The following is a 22,709-nucleotide window of genomic DNA, read 5'->3' as shown; positions in this document are numbered from 1 at the left end:
ATTTCCTATGAAAATACTAATAAAACTACAAAAATGGCCTAAATTGAGGAAATAAATAAGGATTAGACAAATGGAGGTCCTGAACTTCCTTTATAATCACAGAATCACAAAAAACCCCAAAACAAATAGGCAAGAACCTCCTGAGATTGTTTAGTCTAACATCCCTGCTTAAAGCAGGGTCAAAAGAAAAGTTGGTCTCTCTCTACTTCAGTTGATCCTTTCAAAAACAATAATGAAAGTACTTTTGTCTCACTGACTCATCCAGTAAGTAGGAAGTGGATAAAACATGCACAATGTTCATATACCATGAGCTGTTGTGAAAAACACCCTCTTCTGCAAACATACCAGCTTACACATACCAAAGAACTTAGTAAAGTTTTTGAATTATGAGGTCTGGCTTTTAAAGTGCAGTTTTATTGATGTAAAGTAGTCATAATAAAGAAATATCCATTAGACTTACTAGGTTTTCTATCGTTTTAAAGGAGATGGAAACTACTTGTTCTGTCAATAATAAATACACTGACTCTCCATTTGTTTCTCCTTCTGTGCTACCTAAATTCAGGACAAAATATCAGAATTCTGTATAACCTCAGAATTCTTACAGTGTAATTTTAGATTGATGTGAAGCATTAAAGATAATTTATATTTCTAACAGAGCTGCAGTGCCAGATGCACATGATGTAAAAGAGGTATAATAATTGGTTCAAGACATAGAGGAAGACTAGATCTTTCATTTGACTGAAATCAGGTGCACAGGTATTTGAGAAGGTATTAATTCACTGTCATGGGCTCAAACAAAATATGAAAAAGGCTGGCTGTTTACACTCAGATAGGCTCTCAGATTGTATGTAAATCAACATGCGCCACAAAAAATACTGTGTCTTTACATTTCTTTAAGGAAAAAAAAAATGGTGATAAAGATAGAAAAAATAACTAGAGTACCTATAAAACTTAAGGCAGAATATAAAGTTATTTTACTAGAGCTGCATCTATCTCAGGAAGATTGTCTCCAAAAATTGCAAAGGCACATAACTACCAACCATGACAAACATACATCTTTCTCCAGAAACTCCTCCAGAATTCAGTCATTAGTCATTGAATACTTCCTCTCTTCTTCAACAAGTATGTATTTAATCAACTTTAGTGATTCTCTTTTCTTTCCCATCTCATCCTGTACCCAGTAATAAATTCACATCACTAACCTTCTTGTCAAAGATCCACATCTTTGGTACAATCTTGGCTTGTTACATCAAGAATCAGAGAATGGTTTGGGTTCCTAAAATCTCAGAGATCATCTAGTTTCAACCTCCCACCATAGGCAAGGACACCTTGCACTAGACCAGGCTGCTCAAAGCCCCATTAATCCTGTCCCCAAATATTTCCAGGGATGGGACATCTACAGCTTCTCTGGGCAACCTGTTCCAGTGCCTTACCACCCTCACAGTAAAGGCTTTTTTCTAAACCTAATGTCTAAAATTTATTCTAAAATGAAGAATCAGTCTAAGCCCACTCTCATTTTAAAGCCATTACCCCTTGCCTATGTAAAAAGTCCCTCTACAGCTTTCCGCTCTTTTAATTTTGTTTTAATCTGACAATTTCATTTGATGCCTTTAGTCCTTCACTGGTGAGAACAATGGTCAGTCCCTACCTGTGACACATGTTCTTTAGAAGTCTGTTTCCCCCTTCATGAAGCTTAACAGTCCTACATTATTTTGTCTTTCTGTCTGTTCTGTCTATAAAGCTTTCCCAACCATTGGTAAGTTTTTTTCTGACCTTCTCTGAATCTTTTCCATTATGCTATATCCTTATGGAAGGGATAAGAACATCAGATAATTCAAAATTCAGGGTCATGACAGCATGATTTCTACTTTGGCATCTATCCCTGCCTAAACCATTATAACTTCTGCTTTACTGATAACTACTGCAAATTGAGCTGATGTTTTCTCCTCATATCCTGAGGTCTTGAACATGAAATGGAATGGCAAGCTCACAGTCAATTATTTTGAATGTGAATTTAGGGTTTGTTTTTTCCCCAGTGTCCTTCACTTAAGAGTAATTTACATTGATTTTCATCTAGTATTTTATTGCTCAATCACAAACTCCTGCAAGATTATTTGTAATTCTTCAGAGTTACTTCTCATCTTTAATAAAATAATTGAAAAGAGTTCAGTGGAGAATAGGGAGAATGATTAGTTAAGGAAACACAACAGAAAAATGACAGATGAGATGAACTGATTTCTTCCATGTACACAAGTGATGGCTTATCAGGGAAATGATAATCAAGTTTGGGACAGACTTTTTAGCAGGAGCTGTAGCAATAGGACAAAGGGTAATGGTTTTAAACTAAATGAAGGTAGATTCAGAATAGATATAAGGAAGAAATATTTTATGATGAGAGTGATAACACAGGAACAGGTTGTCCAGAGTATGCCAGATGCCCCATTTCTGGAAACAATTGAAATGCTAAAAGTCTACTGCTAAATAGGGAAGAAAATCCGGTCGCTAAGTCTATGGTATATTGGACAGAAAATGGGAATTGTAGGAGAAAAAAATAGAAGAAAAAAGCCACTTAAATGAGGCACAAAGTAAAGCATCCCAATGAAAAGGTTTAGAAAATTATGGAACAGACCACATGGGAAGCACTGCACAGGAGTCCCCACTACTGGAGGTTTAAGAACAGATACAGCAAATGTCTGTCAGGAATGACATAGGGATAGCTGTTGGTTACAGTCAGACATGTTGAGTCCAGACCTCCAGCACCTCCAGTGGCCTTTTCTTGGTGCCATTTTCTAAAATTTTATCATAATAAAGAAATCTCACCACAACAGACTTCTGAGACTGGCACACGATTAACAGCAGTGAGAGCCAGAATATACATATACTTGCAAAAACTATCTAAATTAATCACAGGCTGATCCTGGACGTCAGTGCTGTGACTACCTCTGAGAACAAAACAAGCCTATTTTTACTTGCATCACTCGCTAGACAAACTAATTTTAGTATCTTGCTCACATAATAAATCAAATGCATTGATTTAAAAAGGAGTCTAGCTTTATATAATCATGTAATTTATTGTTTAGTTGGGGCACAAATTAAACCTTACTTGAAACCACCACATTCTTATTTCTTCTAAGGAAAAGCCCCCAAGAATTACTAGCAACTTGCTTGTCACCACTGAGCATCATTATACCATTTCTATTTCAATATACTGCTGATTTATACTTCTTCAATTCTATTCTTAATTGTCACTGTTTGTCTCATGGGTTTGTCTCCTAAGGGAGAGCTGTGCTACATGACTCTAGACTGCTACCCTCTGCATACCAGTACTGCCAGAACACTGGTGAAAGATGATGGCAGGTCTGAAACACCATCAATCTGCACTCTTCTATATGAATTAGTATTCTCATTGCCACGTTTAAAAATTATAGGTTTGATTTCAAGCTACACATTAATTTAAGGATAGCAAGACCCAGTCACATAAAAAACACAGATTCTCTTTATGACCTGTTCAAAAAGCTCTAAATCAGTACAGTACTTAGAAGAATTATTCAAAATATTGTGCTGTTATTTTACTTTAAAAAAGGCATGAAAACATGATTACTCACTTAAAAGACAACATAAATTCTCTTCTGGCCTTTTCTATTTATCAGCCTTTTAGTTATATTTTTTCCTCAGACCTCTTTGCCCTCCTGCAGCTCCTTTCCTAGGCCTCTGTCCTCTCCACTCTTTGCTGCATCCCTAAGTCACACTGTCAGGATGCTTTACACAGTATTTTATCTGTGCAGATGCTTACAGAAGAATATACACAAGATAAGAAGTTACCAAAAGATAGTCGGGATGTTTTGACTTATTTTTTATTTTATAAATAAATCAAAACCACTTAACTAAAGCCATCCCACAGACCCAAGGTCATACCCATCCTCACAAGTTGGTCTCTCTTCTTCAGTTCTCACAGACCAGGTGCTTGTTATCTTATTATAACTGACAGGACAATTACTTTGAACATTGTTCCAACAATACAGTTGGAGCTATTATTAGTCTTGTTCAACATGATCTTGACCTCATTCAATTAAGAAAACAAAAAAATTATTCCTGATGTCATCCATTCAATCAGGTGCGCCAGTTATTCAGTACTGATGCACCAAGTTAGAAAACATATCAGCTTCGAATAGAGATACTTTCCTCTTGTGGAAAGCTGATACTGATAGGAGTTAATGCTGCTGAGTAACAGATGGAATAGATGTCCTTTGACTTGCACCTCCCTGTGGCTAATATCTTTATTCCACAAAAAGTTTAGCGTGTAAATGGGATAACAAATTTGTTTGTTTGTTTGTTTGATGTGAAAAAGGCACATGTATTGCCCTTAACTAAATGATCTGCATTAAGCCCCCAGAAGACTTTTTATTCTTTTTTCTTCCAAGTTTTATGGCCTGCATTATGATTCTGACAGTTAAATCCTACAGATAATTTAAACATTAAATCCGAACAGGTTTCTAGAAAATGCCATAGTGTGTTGTTGAAATTACTCCAAAGCATTTAGAATTTAATGGAGGGTTATATTTCTACTACACAACTCCAAGACTAATTTAAAATTACAACAAAAGATTATTACTCCATTAAATGCCATAGTGGTTTCCTGCAAGAGAAAGAATGTGTGAAAAAAGTCTAGATAGACTAGCACACTTTTCTGCGGTGTCTGTGTGTGGTATTGAGATTTTGGCATCTTTAACAGCTATTGATGACCTGCTGTTTTACTTCAAAGAATGTGGCCTAACCAAAAGGCCTTTTTTCACATCTGTATTTGAGCAAGTACAGCTACAGCTGCTGAAAACCATGTGAGGTTCTTTCATTTTGTCTTTCATTTTGTCTTTCATTTTCATTAAATAAACTGCAGAAGATCCAAAAATGAATCAGCATTTTTTTAAAATGGCCTGGACCTGTATTTTGAAAATGTACACTTTGATAGAACGCATCCTACAAGTAGATTTATGCAAACCCCTACAACCATGTTTTTTGATTGCAAAATATGCAGATCTGTCTTTTGTCTAGAACTTCAGGAGCAGACATATCAACCTATACATGCAAGTTTATCCATATAAAGCAGTAGCTTTCAAGTCAACTTAAAGCTGTAATTCCTGAGCAGATGTACATGACCTGATTCAAGAACCTCAAGGGTGTTTATTCATCACAGAAACTTAATTTATGCACCAAAAGAAGTGAAAGCCCAATATAAAAAGGAATGAAACTAAATACTCTGACGTACCCATGCTCAGCAGCAACACTTACATACAACTGATGCGAATCTATGGTTTGAGACTATCCACAAAACTGCTTTAACAGACTAAAGGTCACACCTAGCATATGCATATTTTTCTCTATAGCAAGTTAGAAATAAAGCACAGCTGCTTAATCATTCTGATAACTGTGATTGTTGCACAAAATATGTAGCAAAATTAATGAAAATAATAAATTAGATGTCATCTAAAACGCAGAAAATATGAACCTTGTCTTATCTGTGATTAATTGTTACAATACTTAATTATGGGTTTTTTTCACTTCAAGATTGAGTGTATCCTGTATCTTGCTTATGATTTTGTTGTGGGGTTGAAAGCTACCACAGGCTGGGATATATGTTCCATATGCAAGCAGAATGATTAAGTCCCCCCTCAACCTCTCTTTCATCAACTGAACAGGCTGAGCTCTTTAATCTTCAGTTTGTAAGCTTTGTCTAACAACCACTGGACCATTCATGTTCCTCCTCTGAATTCCTTCCAAGATACATCCTTTTGAAAGTATTTTCTAATAACAAGATATTCTAGAAGATGTGTGCCAATACAGTAATGTGTATCCCCCATTTTCAGTTGATACTACTTTTTAATCTAGTATTTTTGGCATACCTTAGCACCAAGAGTTCATGTTGAGGTGGTTATCTATAAACAAAACAGCCTCTAAATCCTAATACCTAAATCTAGCCTCAAAATTCTAATATCCTATTATGACCAAAGAGTGAAAAACACTATTTTGTCATAAGGACATTGTCCTCAGGAATCTTGCCTGGAAAATTAAAAACAATAGTATTTCTTTCTCTCCTTCCCTTCTACACATCCCCTTAATTCAGCACGAGTCACTTTTTATTGACAACAGTTAATAATCTGAAGTTATTTTTGTGGATCATATGTATTAAAATAAAGATTGTCTTACTCAACAGGCTATTCTGATGTAAGGTGAAACCAAGGCAGGATGGAGGCTAAAAAATGCTTGGTCAAGTCATTCCTGTTTGATGACTGCACGTCTTGTTTGGAAGTGTGCAGCTCGTCCCCGCAGTGAGCACCTCACCTGTTTGCGCATGACGTCCGTCGCTTGCATGATGTAGCGAGGGGGCAGCCCATGGCTCCGGGCCAGCGTGATCGCCTGCTCCAGGGTGACACTCAGAGTGCAGCTGCAATGGGGGACAGAGGTCAGCTATCTGCTAGAGGAGATCTCCTTAAAATAACTGCTTTTAAATCAATTATCTTTAAAAAAAAGGTATAAATAAAATAAAAAGATTACATAGTAAACCCGCCCTGTATGCCTCCCTCACCCATGCAGGCATTAGCCAGAACAGTATAACATTTCTAAGATTTTGAGTGTAACAAGTGTTCTTGCTGACTTACAATCAAATGCATTTGTCTTTTGTTGTTAAGAAAAAAGCCCCAACCAACCAAGCCCAACCTCCCAAAAAACCCAAAACCAACACACAAACCCCACACTAAAAACTATGGCTTGGCAAGTGCACAACTTGGAGAGTAACAACCCAAGAAAAAAATTTTTTGTAATTGAATAAATCCCTTTTTAGGTGGTTTCTGCATGTTATATCTCACCCTCCCCTCTTAAAGCCGACCAAGGCTTTGGTACCAGGATCCCAATTTCTTACAATTAATTTAGCTTGGTTTTTCCCTTGGCACATCAGTGCAGTGCAAAATTAAGAGACATTTACCCTTTTCAAAAAAGAAAATAGATGAAAACTGCATTCCTTCAAATGAACTGTCCTGTGCCGCTTTGCCAATCTTTTTCAAATAAACACTTGAGGACAAAAACTGATTGTGATAGCTCATCTAATAGAAAGGCTGTCACTGTCGTGTCAGAGCAACCAGAAAAGTTTCAGAGCTGAAGATCGTGTTGTAGGACAGACAACCTGCCAGCACACCAGGCAAGAAGTAGTAGGGAAAGTCATTTTGGACATGCCATTTGATTTTCCTTGTCATGGTGAGGACAAGAACAAATGCTTGGCTTCTCATGAAACCAAGACCAAAGCCATAGAAAACTCATGGATAAAAACAAAAAACCAGAGTAAAACAGGTACTTTTTAGAAAGAACATGTTTGAGGGCTGCTATCACCCAAGAGGTGAGAGTGGCTCTATTCTGCACCAGAAACCTGCTTGATGATTTTCTCTTCACAATCAAAGTACTGCAATCATCAAATCTCTTCAACCAGAAAGACAGGTTGTACAGAAAAGGATTCAACCTCAGCAGAACCTGACAAAAGCTATAATTTTCAAGTTCAAATATTAAAACTAAGACACAGTATTAATATATAATTTTGAGCATGCTTTTGGCAAAATCCGGACCAAAGTATTCTGCATAGTTTATAATATGCACGCGGAACAGACAATATGTTTCAATCAAACACTCATCTTGCTGAGCAGAAGATCTGTAGGAGGAAAAATGTGTCTACTTATTTTCGTACTGAAAAAATCCAAAACCCCGACACATTTTAAATACTGCTTAAGTTAATTTCTGGACAGCAAAAAGTTTCACAGAAGTGAGTGTAGAAGATACTAAATTTGATCTGTAGCTTTATTAATGGCCTTTCATTAAAAATTTACAAGCTAAGTGATTTTCCTTGGTAATGAGATAGTTTTCATTCCCCAGTTTCTTGTATACACAGACCTCAGAATTAACTTGAGGCAAAAGTGTATTGATCTTTTCTGTTATGTGTTTGATTAAGGTGTAAGATAGCTAAATATTAGATTAGAAATTCTAAACATGAGTCTAAATGTGTTTTTGTCTTGTCTTTGCAGAGTGAAATACTGTACAAAGTACATGCTCATAATATTTGCCAGCACCAAAATTTAAACATGCAACCTTCAAGAGCAGACTGCAAAGGAGTCTTTGTTCTACTGACAATGGAGACAAGCAAAAGTATCTGAAATGTCTTTGACAGGTATAATCTAAACCAAACAAAAACGGCAAAAAGTTTCTCAGTAGGTGTCATATGGGCTCAAAGCACAGCTCTCAAGCAAGCAATTCCTGAGCCAAGTTTCCCATAAATCCCATCTTCTGGAACCCTTAAGAGTGACCAAAAAATTAGATTCTGCACACATGAATCAAAACTAACAAAAGAACCTTCTAAATGAAGGTCATCTTGAAGAATTAAGTGCAATTTTGTGATTGCAAAAAGACTGCCAGGCTGCTCCCTATCCAAAACCTGATGAAATGCTTGGTGATCATGGATATTATGAGGCCTCTCCATTTGGACAATACCAACCATGACTCAGAAATAAGGCTGCCAAGTGTGTAGATAAAGACAACCAGAGTGGGAAAAGCAGAGACAGAGCAAAACAGTGTAATAAAGATTACTTCAAGAGGCTGCTTTGGAGGTAGGCAACAACTACAGTACAATTCTGAAACACATACACTAAAATTAAAGATCTCACTTCATGGCAAGTAAGAATAGTGATTCTATGGGTAAGATTTTTAACATATCCTATGAAATTAGTAGCAAAGACACTTATGATGACAGCAGTGATGATGTTAATTATTATAACACCTCTTCAATAGAACATTTTATGTTTGAGGTGTAGTCCTAGAGTAATGCCTGTTAGATACATCTGTTTTCTCTTTTAAAAAACCTTATTCATTAACAGATGTTAAAAATTGTTAAAATAGCATCAGAGACATGATTGCATTTGCATATACTGTTTCACTGAGGTGCAATTTAGTATCACCAGCATTCGTGTTCCTCCTATTTATATTTATTTATATATATATATTTTTTTTTTTTTTAATATAAATTTTTATAGTTTGTATTTAACTCTGCCATTCATCAGACCTTTCATGTGGCATAAAAGGTCTGATGAATGGCAGAGTTAAATACAAAATATAGATTATGGCTTTTGTCCTGTGATTATGAAATAAGGTTACTATTTTCTAAATTAAAAAAACCCAACAACAACACTCAAACAGTGTCAGTTTAGCTGAACACCAGACCAGTGAGATAGAATCTTCTAATAAAGCTGATCATATTAACCTTCCATGAGACTATGCTGAAGTGACTCATACTTATCTACATACTGGTGCTTTCTCCCAGCTCTTCAAATAGTTTTTTAATTAGTACATATCCCTTTTCACATATCAAACTGCCCTGGACATCAGCTGTGAAAGAAAAAAACGCACACACAAAACATCACATGGTAACATGGAAAAGTCATAACTGGAAGTACCTCAGCAATAGGGCTGCCAAGCATGGAGAGATCAAGCAAATGCAAATTTAAACCAATGTAACTTCTAAAATTTTATTAACAATATGAAATCTGGTTATTCTCCATCTTGTAAGATTCTTCTGGTGGCCTGAGCAAAGTTCAATATCAAGGACTGTTAGCAAATGTGTGCAGTGTGTAATAATCCATTTTTCTCCCGCATTTTGAGATCTGATAAACAGATGGTATTAAAGTTTACAAAGCAATGTGGAAGCAGTTCTGACCTCTGAAAGTATCTGGTCATTTGGATGCAATCAGCCCAGACAAGCCAAACAAGGAAATTATTTGGGGAAAAACCCTCATAACATTCTGTTATGGGAAGCATAAAGCCCAAATCCATAGATTATAAAGTGTAAACAAATCACAATCTGTTCTGACTCCATCTCTTTTCCTCTCACCCCTTTTTTTATGCGAGACAAACAAAAGACCCAAATTCATCATCTCAGAATTTATGTCAGTTAGAATGATAAATTCCCTGCCTTGACAGATTACAACAGCAAGGCAGAGACATTTGGATTTCCCAGGACAACTGGGCTGAGAATTCCTCATTTCATCCATTTGGTTTCCAAGAAACAGAAGGGGCTGCAGCTGCTCCCAGCTCCTGCCTGCTATCCCCAGTCTCCCATCAGTCATGACAGTATTGATGTGAAGATTAAACACAAACTTTCAAACAACTTCTGGATCAAACCATTCTGAACATGACTGAAAAAGTAATAATTTTCTATCACCAATAGTCCATTTGTTTCTGACTGGATGTGATTTTCACTTAAGGGCTGCAAATCAGCTGGACAGATGCACATCTGTACTGAAAAATGGAGTTGTAAAATATGAATACAGACTGAAATTTTCTGGGAAACTGATTATTTCACAACAGCTTGTCTAATGTCACTTGAAAGGAAAAACAATTTGAGTTTATGTTCACTACCAACAGACGTGCCACGCAGCAAAGTGTGTATCTATGTTACCAGAGTAAAAAGAATCTAAACCATACAATTCATTCTCAGGTTTCAATTAGGCTTTCAGCCATTCTACATCCAAAAATGCACCAAAGCATCCCTTAGAAAAATGCCCTGAGTAGAAAAGATGAGGTGAAACAAATTGTTTTAGTAGTTACTACAATCAGAGATGTCAAAATGAATTATGTTCCGACTATGTGAATAGGAAAAAGATATTAAAAGGGTGTATGTATGCTTAGTCTAATCAAAATCTAAGGTTTATATTCAACATGTAATTTAATGCCATTATTATTATCTTAATTACTTTTCTTCCTGTACATCATAAGCTAATCATATCTATGATGGTATGGTTTGACCACCTTTTAGACCAATTACACTGTAAGAATTCTTTTTATTTTCTGCTGTCATTTAAATTAATGTGTATAGACCAAATATTATTTAAGTCAGGGCATGCAGCAATTAAAAACTTAGTGTTAAAGTAAATCACTTTGGGGTAAACATTTTTCAGGACATTTGTCTATAATTAATAGTGATGGTTAGGTAATATGCACTGATTCTGATGGGCAACCCAAGGAAGAAAATAGACACAATAAAACTAAAAAGGAGGACAAATGTTGTTCAGGACTATAAGAAATAGGCATACGAACTATAGGCAGGCCTACTTCAAGATTCTCCCATAAGTTCTAAGCTGTTCTCCTTGTGAGAATGTCTTCATGTAAGTAAAGCTGAAGCTTGCATTCTCTGTGCCCATACACTGAAACTTTGCTGAACAGAATTTCTTTTCAGTAGAGGTAAATTTGGCCAGCCATTAAGTATTAGAGAGAAAATGAGCATGAAGTTCATACATTACTAAACTACAATCCTGTATTTCACAATTACAGTGAACTCTGCTGGAGTTCAGGACTAGGTTAGTCCTATGTTACCTAACCAGTTAGGTTTAGTCCTTTTATGAATCTTTGTGAAGCTGAGATGTTGCCAGTGTGGAAAGGCCACCACTTTAAAATCAGTGTTGGACGGAACCCATCCACTGAAGACTAGTCAGTCCAACATACAGAAAGCCATCATTATTATGCCCATCAAGTGTATTTATTCCACTCTGAATCAAAAACAACACTTCAAAAGTAACTGTGGAACATACATCATCACCAAACAGAATGGGCATGTGCAGTCCATGTTAAAAGGATTTTCTGCCTTTTATCCATTAAGCATCAGCATGCAGGCGTTTCATTCACAAAAGGCACCATTGTGATTACACAGTTGTGCAAACCTCAGAATAAAGGTATCCCAACTCACTTTATCAGGCATACATCCACCATCCTGTGACAGGATAATCAAACCCAGCTCTACCAGCTTTCTTCAGACACAAACTACCAACAGATTTCTGACTTGCTGAAGTAGATGGCATAAATTTATCAAGACAGAGAATCAGTCTTGGGAGGTAAGTATCTATTAGTCATATACCACACTTAACCTTGGTTAATGAATTCCTTTGTAGGTTACAAACATATTTTTATCAGGAGTATTTGGTTCAATATTAGTAATTTTTAATAATGAAGTATGAAACATGAAGGAGGTAATGTTGATTTTTTTCCTGTAGATTGAAAGATTATTGTCATCCAATCTATTTCCAGAAATAAATGTAACTATTCTAACTCTTTAAAACAGAGAGATTTTCAAAGAAAAATTAAGAAGTAAAAAACGGCACTTCTTTTCACTGCACATCATCTGTCAGTGTTAAAAAACAGCAGGGAGCATCTTTTCACAATCATTTTTCCTGTAAGATCTTACCACCTCTAATCAGCTGGAAATGTTGCAAGGAAGCATTTTCACTACTAAATACTCTTTGCTTCATGAAAAAACAGCATTTCCAAAAATTAGAAGTATTCCATGCCTTTTATTTACTCATTTTCAGTTATACTTGCAAAAACGAACAAAATCTAAAGGCATCTGAAACCCCAGCTTTGGCCATTCTCTCTCATTCTGTGCAGCGAGTCTTTCCATTAAAGGTTTCTTCCTCTGTAAACAGGCAAGTAAATCTGGTAGAAAATTGCAATTTACTTCCTGTCTTGTAATAATTCAAGCTATTCACTTACCTCTCTTCATGCCAAAATTAAAGAAGACCTGGTTAAATTTTTTAATTTCCGATTGTTCAAGAGGTCCTGTTTTACTTGTATTGTAACATGGAAGACTTTGCAGAAAAACACCAGTTTCAGAGACCTGGACTGACAATTAGGCAATAGTGCAGGAACTGAAGCGTAGAAGGATGGTTCTACAGAGCACAGTAATAGTGTTGTGTGGCAGCCCTGCTACTAAACATCCATAATGTTAAAAGAAGACCAAGTCAAGAAAAAGCACACCTTGAAATCCATACTAGTAACGACTTCTATCCATCTTATCTTACTGCATTTTATGCACTTCTCTGCATTTTCAGATTGCATTTTAAACAAAACAGTGTCTCAGAATTTAAAACATGCATAAGAACAGTAAGACTATAATCCATCCAGTATATGTATTAGATATTATAAAGATGACAAAGCAAAAATGTACCAGATTGCCTATGAAAGGCAAATATAGATCAAACTTAAAACAATTACCACTGTAGAAACAGTATAGTACTATTTGTGCTAAGATACTATTTGTTTTAAGACAAATTCTCACATATTTAAAAATTATTTAACTGTTTTTAGGTAGTAACCAGTGCAGAATGTAATACTCTATTATCCTAAATGATTTTACACAAAGAAGTTTGTTTATGGCTCAGTGGGTATGGTGTCATAAAAATACACTAATTGTAGGCAGACATAACAGAACTACATAACATAGACATAACAGATTTTAAAAAATAGAAGAGCATCTTGACTAAATGGGAAGGTAGCAAGACTTAAAGCCCAGCTAAGGCCAGATGGCTGGAGAAGGGTATGGATTAGTTTTTCAGTCTGTGCTAACCTGTCTCCTGAAAGTAGTCCCATCGATCTCCAAAAGCTTTCTTACTGTGGAGTTGATAGCCTAAATACAGCTGCAAAACTCCAAGGATTTTCCTTGTAGCATGCACTCACTGAGCTCAGAACTAAATTCTTACAGGAAAACTTCTGAATCTAAAAGGAAAAATTCTTATCATAGAATGTCAAAAATACAAATCCAGAGCACCTATTTTTCACCTTGTTTCATTTGATTCACAGAAAGGCAGCTGGCCATGATGGACAGCTTATGGTGCTACTCTGCTTTGCAATGTGGAAGATGAAGCAGGTTTAGCTGGATTGCAGGACCACTGCCAGCTACAGGAGACAGCATAATCAACCCTTGGCAAAACCTGCCTCATCATTCAGCCAAGTGTCTGCCAGCCAGAACCCCACTGCTTGAAGGATGGTAACACTAAGGACAGTATTTCTGGAGGGGAAATTAAAATTCAGAAAAGAAAATAAGACAGTGATTTTTCTGGGGTTGATCAAGATTATAGAAGATTTTTCTCTTGCTCCTCCAGGAAATGCAAAATTTAAATAAACTTGGGATTTGTTTCATTTGGATGCTTTAAATGATTCCTTTGAGCCTGCAAGACCTATGGTCCCTGAACAGATTTCTGCAGCTACTGCACCTAATTTCGTTTTGGCACACAGAGGCTAGGACCTGTCTGTGCAGTGCAGTCTTGCTCTTCTCCCTCAAGCAGGAACTAGAATCATGATTCAATAAAATTTAAAAGTGCCTTTCATCACCTGCATTTGTACCGATTGATTTCAACTTCAAACAGAATGAACAAAAGTAAAGAAAGCAGAGCGTTGTTTACAGGGTGACAGCTGGCTGGCAGGCAGAAATATAATTATGAATGTTAAAAAAGGTAAAATAAAAATGCAAACTATTGATTTCTCGAACTAATTTGGATCTCTGTTCCTCTTGTTGATCAACAAGGCATGTTCGCTTATGATAATCCTAGAGGGGTTTGTAGCACTCACATATCACTTAGGACAGTGAAGGTTAAAGAGACTTATTTTACCCCGCCCTTGGTTTTCTGGTGCTCAAAATGTATTTGAAAAGAACTGCTGTCTGAAACAGATATAGGATTGCAGGCTGTAATGTAAATTGGTAAACATATTGTCGTAATAAAAATCAAAGCAAAGCAATCACCAGCAACTCAAAATCCCCAGCATTATCTTGGATACAGGGATGAAAGTATGAACTCTGTCAAGCTGTTTTAGCCTAGTGCAGCGTAAAAAGCAATTTAATATGGATCACAGAGAAGTCAGAAACCAAGACACTGCTGATCCAGAGATCAGCAATCACTGTCAAAGCAGACAAAGCTGCTGTTTCCTAGTTCTTGGCCTCTTCTGCATTGGACTGTCACCCAGGGCCTCCCTCACAAGCTATCTGGGACTTGCTTCTGGTGAGTAGGAGCGGTGGCAGAACCTCCCCCTGCCCCCTGTCAACCCATGACACCAAAAGTGAGAGAACACAGAAAGGGCTCTCCAGTCAGTTCAGTAAGAGATGGATAAATTGAGTGAGGGAAGGTATATATATACATATATGTGTATATATATTTATGTATATATCTATATTTTAAAATCTATTAAATATATTTAAACTTTTGACAGATTAATGCCTTGCTCAGCTCCCACTCCCCACTAACAAAAGACATTTATGAATAGAGCACCCTGTACTCTTCCACAGACTCTCAGACATTTGCTCCCTTAAAGACCAATCATAGAAACTGGGCTAAAATGAAGGTTTTTAAAAAGAAAGTATGGGGGACCCTTGCTCCAAGTTGAGCTTCATTTTTAAGCTGTAAAGACTGACAAATGAGTAGATTTTCAAAATTTAATATGCAAGAACAATTCACATCTTTATCTAGTAGCATCTGTAGATAATACCAGTTTTCAACTCATTTATTATCCATGGCCTAGTTTTAAAAACCAGTCATGAGCCACTGATTTTGGCCTACAAAATGTGAAGTTCTGCAACTGATCGCAATCACGGACTTCACAGTGTTTTGCTTCTAAGAACACAGAAAGCCAGATACACTGCTGAATACAACCAGAGATAAATATCCCCTCTAACTGAAAATTAGTAGCTTGAACTCTAAAGAACTACCTTACAAGCTAAGAAGCACTATTTTGCAAAATGATCTGCCCTGATTAAATACTACTCCAACAAACAGAAAAATTTAGCCTTCAAGATTGCAGGCATAAAGCAAAATCTTCTGAGTCTATGGGACTTGATCATATCCAGCATCTTACTCTTTCCTCTTCTGTCCTCCTCACAGGATTTCATGTTGCTGCAAGACTCTTTCACTCTGAGAGCAACAAGGGGAGTAGGTTCACAAAAACACTGCAGAATTTACCACTAGAAATCCTGGGCACAAAAATAATTGAGCAAACCTACTAGCTGGAAACAAAGCAAGCTTTCTATCTGGGCAAAGGCAATTTCAGAATGCCACAAACCAAAGCCCACGTAGAACTGGACTGTAGAGATTTGGCCTAGGGAGACCAGAAAGAGAAAACGGTACATGAAGTGACTTTATATGACTCCAAATGCTAAGGAAAAGCTTCTTCATCCATCCAGTTTGCATGTGCAACAGTAATTTCAGGAAACTGTTATTACAAAACTTTCTCAGCTTTTACCACTTAAAGGGACTTATTTTCCCTTAGAAGAGCAAATTATTCCCTTCTAGTCTCTAAATACATGAGTTTTCTTCTGAACTTGCAGGTACAAACCCCTGAGTACCTATAAAAATTTTTAACTAGTCCATTCCTTTTCCTGGAGGGCCTATCTTGGAATATCTCTGATAATGCCAAGAGTTGATTTCTTTTTCTCTGAACAGATGGTGGTCACAAAGGCGGTATTAATGCACAAATGAAGTAGCAGTATCTTGTACCAAAACTCAAATGGACTCACTGTAAAGTAGAACTACTCATGCTTTAGAGAAAAGCATCTTGCACCTTTACTTTATGTAAATAGATGATGATGAATCCTTTAACATCCAGAAGGAAACCCACACATAACACTTTTAAATCCCATTCCCATGCTCATAAGATAGTCTTCAAAACCAATATATTGGTTTTCTAATTTTTTGTGTTTTTAAAATACACTTAAATAGACACTTAAGAGTTTATACCTTTGAATTAGCCCCAGTTTTGAGCAGAAATTTGATGACTAATTTATTTTTATCTTAGAAAAACTTATGCTCAGATTTAAGCAAACCATATCTTACTCAGTCACCAAATTATTCTGAGTAATTTGTGACCCACACACCGGAGGGTAGTAGTTTATTTGGGCTGTTAAAGTTATTCTGACTATAGTCTTAAACAATCAGAATCTTTGGCACAAATGTACTGACAAATTCATGAAATGGTGATGAAACCCAGAGGCAGTCTTTTTCAGCTTAAAAAAAAACCTGTCAGAATTATGTCTGAAGTCTCTTCTGATCACGTAAGACATGAAACTGAAAGCAAGACAAAGAGAAAAACTGTCTAGATTCATGGTCTTCTGAAACAACAGTGTCATGACAGCCCACGCTATACAGTATTTCCATCTTCGTCTGATATACTGCCTAGTGTTACATAACAAAGCTTTTTCCTACTTTTCCCTAAAGTTAAGTACAGTACACAGTATGTTATATACACTTCTATCATTGACAGAGAGTAATACAAATAGTCTGTTGCCAACTCTCAAATGGTATACACTGTCTCTACACAACTGAATTGTTTTGGCTGTATATGAAGCTTTTCCTTTTTTCATGCCTGATAATCTGCATTGCAGCTTGTACTGCAATGGCCTTTTTTCTTCTCCTCTCCTCAAAGCTCTTTTGAAGAAAGCATATTACTTAAAAGGAGGAGAAAGTAATGTTCATTCTAACACAAGGTATTGGTAACAAAGTCTGCCAAAGTAAGGACTTGCATAGATCAGAAACTAAGCAGCATTTTTAACATACTGCTACCCCTGATCTATAGCTTGGAATTCTTATGAAAAGAGCATATTTTTAGCTCAGACTATTTGTTATGTTAGTTCTTTTGTTTGTCAGGGTTTTTCCCCCTCTCCAATTGTAGTCTTCGCTTTTTTGATACAATGTACCAAAAAATTGTAATCTGCCCAGTTGGAGCATAAATGTATTGCTGCGTGTGACAAATATATTAAGTGCTAGAAAGCTCTGTGATGGCGCTATTGTCATATATATGTTTGTCTATTAAAATCTCTTAGGGTTGATGATCAAGTTCAGTTCACTATAGGTCAGTCTATATTTTGGTATTGTATTAAACACATGAACTGCTCTACAGGCTGAACCTCTCGTTATGATAAAGTATACCTGCAAAAATGCATATGTCCTATGTTTCATCTTTTTTCTTGAAAGAAGCTCTACTATTACTCCCCGTACCATACAAAGCAAATACAAATTTCAGCATTTCTTGCCTGTGTTAAGAGTTCAATATAGTACGTATTATTCATCTAGGTAACATTCCTCTTTCTACTTTAGCAATTAGGATTTCTGCCTTTTACTGACTGACTTGAATGAGGAACAATCTCACTACAACTGCACAAACCAAAAAAATTGTACTGCTCATTTCTGTCAGTCGCTGCAAATACAATTCTAGAATTTCACAAATCTTCTAAGTGTGTTTGCTATTTTGTGTAAGATATTACATATTTAGTATAAGATCCATCTCTAAAAGAGCAGCAGTCTCCAACCTGCAATGATGGAATGACTGATTGCAACAAAAGGAGGAAAAAAAATGGTCCTACCGGTGAACTCCGCTGTTGCACATAATGATGTGACAAGCTCCAAGCCTGCTACAGAGTTCAGATGACACCGAGAGCAATCCCACTCCGGAAGCGCTGCATGCGGTGTACGCACAGGCAGCCGTGCGCTTGGATCGGATAAAGGACCCTATGAGTCGGTAAAGTTCATCCAAGCAATTGAGAGGCCTCATCAGCTGCAAAAGAGGGAGAGAGAGATTTAAATATTTGCTCCTGAGAGCACATGAGATACTCTAACAGAGAAGGTCATCACAGATACAGGTAGAACACTGGGTCTAGCTGAGAAAGCCAAAGCCAAACTCCATGACATAAATACAAAACACAGAGTCTTCTGTTACACAACCTATGACCACGTTGCTTTTCAGTTCCTCCCATCACTGACTGTTCCATTCCCAGTCCTGCCTACAGCAGTGTTTTTCACTTCAATAGACTCGACTGACCCACGAGTGCAGTATCTGTTAATGGACTGGGAAAAGAAGGGAAGCCATAAATAGGCAACCTACAACCCTACACACATACAGGAAGATACCAAGACTCATTAATTGAGTTGCTGAGAAAATCAGCTTACAGTTATGACAACACTGTCCTTTATTTATCAAATGTCTAGTTCCTAATACTCACTACCAACATCAAAAAAAAAAACAAACCAGATATGACAAAACCATACTACAAAGCAAGAAGAGTTAACTTTGTAGCAAGACTTAAAAGAACCCCAGCATTACTGTACTAAGAATGAATGAAGTAAAGAAGGCAGCTTCCAAGTGCAAAGCTTGAGTCAGAAGAGGAGCCTTCCAAAGTGGTCTAGCAATGAAAACCAGTATATCAGGGTGCTTTGCGTAAATGAGGTGTTCACAATCCAAACTTGCAGACCACATAACTCCAAATTCCTACTTCTCTTTATTCCAGAAACACTTAAAGATTCCAACAAACCCCCATGCTACTCAAAGAATTAATCTTTTGAAAGACAGATTAATTCCCTAAAGACAATTTTAACTAGTTAGAGAAATGGCAGCCTCACTTGCTCCTGTGATAAGTTACTTCACTTGAAAAGCATAGAGATCAAGTAAATCAGCTATAAAAACCAGCATATCTAAACTGGGGTACAAACAGATTTAACTTGGTTTAAGTCCTACTGGTTTAACTTGCATCCGTCTAAATTGGTTTTAGCTGGTGTCATCTACTAATGCAGAGCTATGGACAATAAAGTGAAAGGTGCAGCCAAAAATGGATGATGCACTCACTCTTGGCTTGCTCCAGTTGCAAAATAAATGCATTAGCTTAACCTAGCATCCCTTGGTCAGATGTGGATTAGGAGATGCTTTTCTCTTGCCCTTGAACTTTTTGCTGAAATAAACAGGGAACAGGTTTAGGGGTAACAAGCACTTCCCTCACAGCTAAACATCCCCTGCTGCACCTGTCACTGCTAGGCAGGTTGCTGACACCCCAGGGAAGGAGTGGCAAACGTCTTTCTTCCTTCCTGTGCAGTCCTGCATGGATCCAAGAAACAGGAACTATCAGTCTGTTAACACCAGTGCTGGATGATACTGATGTAAAATTTTAGTCTGTCATTGGGCTCAGCTGATGAGCACTGTTATTTCTCAAGCCACAGTAGCTCAATCACTTTTGTAGGCAAGATTCCAGGAACTTCTTTATTCCCCCTACTAGGCTGCAATATAGGAATTAACTCTCCAACAGGAGAAGAGAGCATTAAATGAATTTTCATAGCCCCTGGGATCTTTCAGCCACAGAGGTTTAAAGACAGATGAAAAGCATTTGAAGAAAGGCTAAATGAGAAGATTCAGAAGAAAGCCTTCTGAGCAGGATGCTGAAGGAGTATTTAATTTGGAAAAGTGCTTCCAGCTTTCAGAACAAAGAATTTCTGCCTGCACCTGTCCTCCCCCATCCTACCCCACATGCTCCTAGAGCAGTTGCATTGCTCTGAAAGTACACTGAAAAAGGAAAGTAATGATTCCTCTTCTCAAACACAGATACCCTCCTGCCACACCTTTTAATACAGAACCACATGGCACCACCTACCCCAAAAACACAGGCAGGACAAAATGCTGCAAGAGAGCTTCTCCTTTTCCTGCCCCTCACCCCCTGGATTTAAATAATTCAATTTTTGATAGAATAAAGAAAGCCTCAGTAACACAGTGTGTAACATGCAGAATTTAATTAGGCACTTAACATTTTTATTTACCTTATCTATATAAGCTGCTTTAGATGTTGAATTTGGAGGCAAGTTTGACTTGTCCAGGTAGAATGCCCTGAAAGAACAAACAGATAAGTAAGGCAAAAACTAATTGTTTCAACTCCTGAAAAAAATTTCTACAAGTGACTATTCTTAGACACCATCTGAAGGTTGGAGTTTTCTTTACCTTATGGTAAGAGAGGGTCAAGGAGTAATACAATAATAAACAGGCACTGTCACTCCTTCTTTTAAAGTAATAGGGAACATTTTTTGTTCTGGATACAAAAACTGTCCCTCTGCCCTTTGACAAAATTTTGCCCCAGTGCAAAATTTGAAAGTCTAGTTATCAGAAAAAAATGGGATCTGAAAGTGATTTTCAGCAAAGATACCCATGAAAACATCTGTGGCAACTGAATAGATTTTAAGAATGACTTTGGGAAAACTGGCACAAACAGTGCCTGAGCTTCACACACTACAAGTTTTTTTATATTTGCTGTATATAAGTGCAGTAACATAAGAACACAATCCTCAACATGAAACACAGTACTGAAAGAGGAAACATGTACATGTTCACAATATAAAAAGAAAGAAAAAACCAAAAACCTTACAAGGGACACATATACATCATACAAGCAAAATGACACTTGCAATGCGTGCAGACATGCATGCATGTACAAATAAAAAAACCCCTGCCTTTCCTTCCAATTTCCATGCTTCTTTGTGTTCTGGTTTGGCCAAATTTAGAAATATATCCTCTGAGGAAAGGCACCCCTCCCCCACCAGGTTTGGGAAAAAATAAATTTTCCTCGAAGGAAAGTGAAGGAGATAAAAACTATTTATTTAACAAACACACGGGAAAAGGAAAATAAAGCTAAATAATAAAATCTCTTGCTGTGGAGAAAAAAACCTGGGAAAGTGTCAGAGCCCTCCCTTTGGTCTCCTCGGAGCTGGGGCTTGGCCCAGGGCCAGGCCCCCTGTGCCCGGTGGAAAGTCCTCCTGATGTGTTCTAATATTGTAGCAGTCCAGTGGAAAAAGGAGAAAATCCGAAATTCCAGGGAAGAAAAAAAATTCAACTCTCAGTCTCTCTCTGGAGAAAAAGAAACTGAACCACTGGCCAAAAGCTGACTGACAAAAAACCAGCAAGCCGGGTGCCTCCTCCCTCCCCTGCTGCAGATGGAAAAAAAAAGTCGCTATCTCTGTGTGACCTTGAACAAGCTGCAAACTGCTTTGAAAAAGTTTTGCTCAGTTTTTTCCTTCCCCCTCTCAGGCTCAGTTTAAAGGCACAGAAAGGCACAAAAACTAATTTCTGGGCATAGGCAGCGATATGGGATACACATCATAAAGTCACCCCAAGACACTTTGAAAATGAATTAGCGCATGAAAGGAAAAACCAAAGAAACCTCATTAACCTGCAGAACAGAAAAGTGATGGAGAAAGCATACTTAACTGTATGAGGTTTATCTACTGTGTATCAACCCATATTCTCACAGTTCCTGCTACAACCTTTCATTTAACAATGAACAGTCCCAGAAAAAGTTTATATAAAATGGACAAGTGCAACATATGCTGTCTTCAAATGCAAAGTTGATGAATTTCTGTGTGCCACAAAGGAGGCTGATGTTTTTCCACCCTATAACAAAACACCCTTCTACTTCCTCTACACCAAAAAAGGAAGAGCTTCAGCAAAGAGCACACAGGAAGCATGGGGCTCTTCTCTCCTGTCCTCTTCAACTCAGGAACCCTAGAGGAATTCTTGTTTTAACTTTTCAACTTATAAGTAACATAACTGCTCACTGCAGAGGAGCATAAACATCTCATAGGCAGAGGAAATATCCTACATATATCTTTGTGATAAGATCACAGGTTTTATTGCCTCTGCAGCAACACTTTAAAGAAGCCTGTCCCGGCCCACAGCAGTGAAGTTGGACCAGATGATCTGTAAAGGTCCTGTCTAACCCAAACCATTCCATATTTCTCTGATCACAAAACTCATTCTGCTGGTTGTAAAGCTCCTAAAACTTCCTGTGGCAGCTGAAAATAGAAACATTTGACAGGCCTCCCTACCTACCAGTCAGAACCAGGCAACAGCTACCACGGCAGCAACTTTGGGCAACATTTAAATGAAACAAAACAAGAGAAACCCCACTGAATTATGGAACATATACAGGAAAAAGAGAGGATTCACCAGCGACAACCTCAAGGTATCACTGTGATCTAGCTCCACTGTGTGTGCTCAAGGCATAGACCTGACTAAAGGTCAAAACTAAGCCACAACTCAGGCTGGAACTATGGAGTTTGGTAACC

At 37.3% G+C, this 22,709-nt stretch overlaps 1 protein-coding gene across 1 annotated transcript in view; it reads right to left on the bottom strand.

The window, feature by feature from the left end:
• Positions 1 to 22,709, bottom strand: part of PREX2 (phosphatidylinositol-3,4,5-trisphosphate dependent Rac exchange factor 2) — a gene marked incomplete at its 5' end in the record, with an annotated part of 168,845 nt that overhangs the window by 6,603 nt on the left and 139,533 nt on the right. Inside the window, 3 exons of the mRNA XM_082303291.1 lie at positions 6,337 to 6,439; positions 18,200 to 18,390; positions 20,415 to 20,481. Of these exons, the coding sequence (XP_082159417.1) occupies positions 6,337 to 6,439; positions 18,200 to 18,390; positions 20,415 to 20,481 (361 nt within the window). The remainder of the gene's footprint in view (positions 1 to 6,336; positions 6,440 to 18,199; positions 18,391 to 20,414; positions 20,482 to 22,709) is intronic.

Source organism: Coloeus monedula (assembly GCF_965178545.1).
Source record: "Coloeus monedula genome assembly, chromosome: 1".
Classification (NCBI taxonomy): Eukaryota; Metazoa; Chordata; class Aves; order Passeriformes; family Corvidae; genus Coloeus; species Coloeus monedula.
This window is presented reverse-complemented; position numbering and strand designations above follow the sequence as displayed.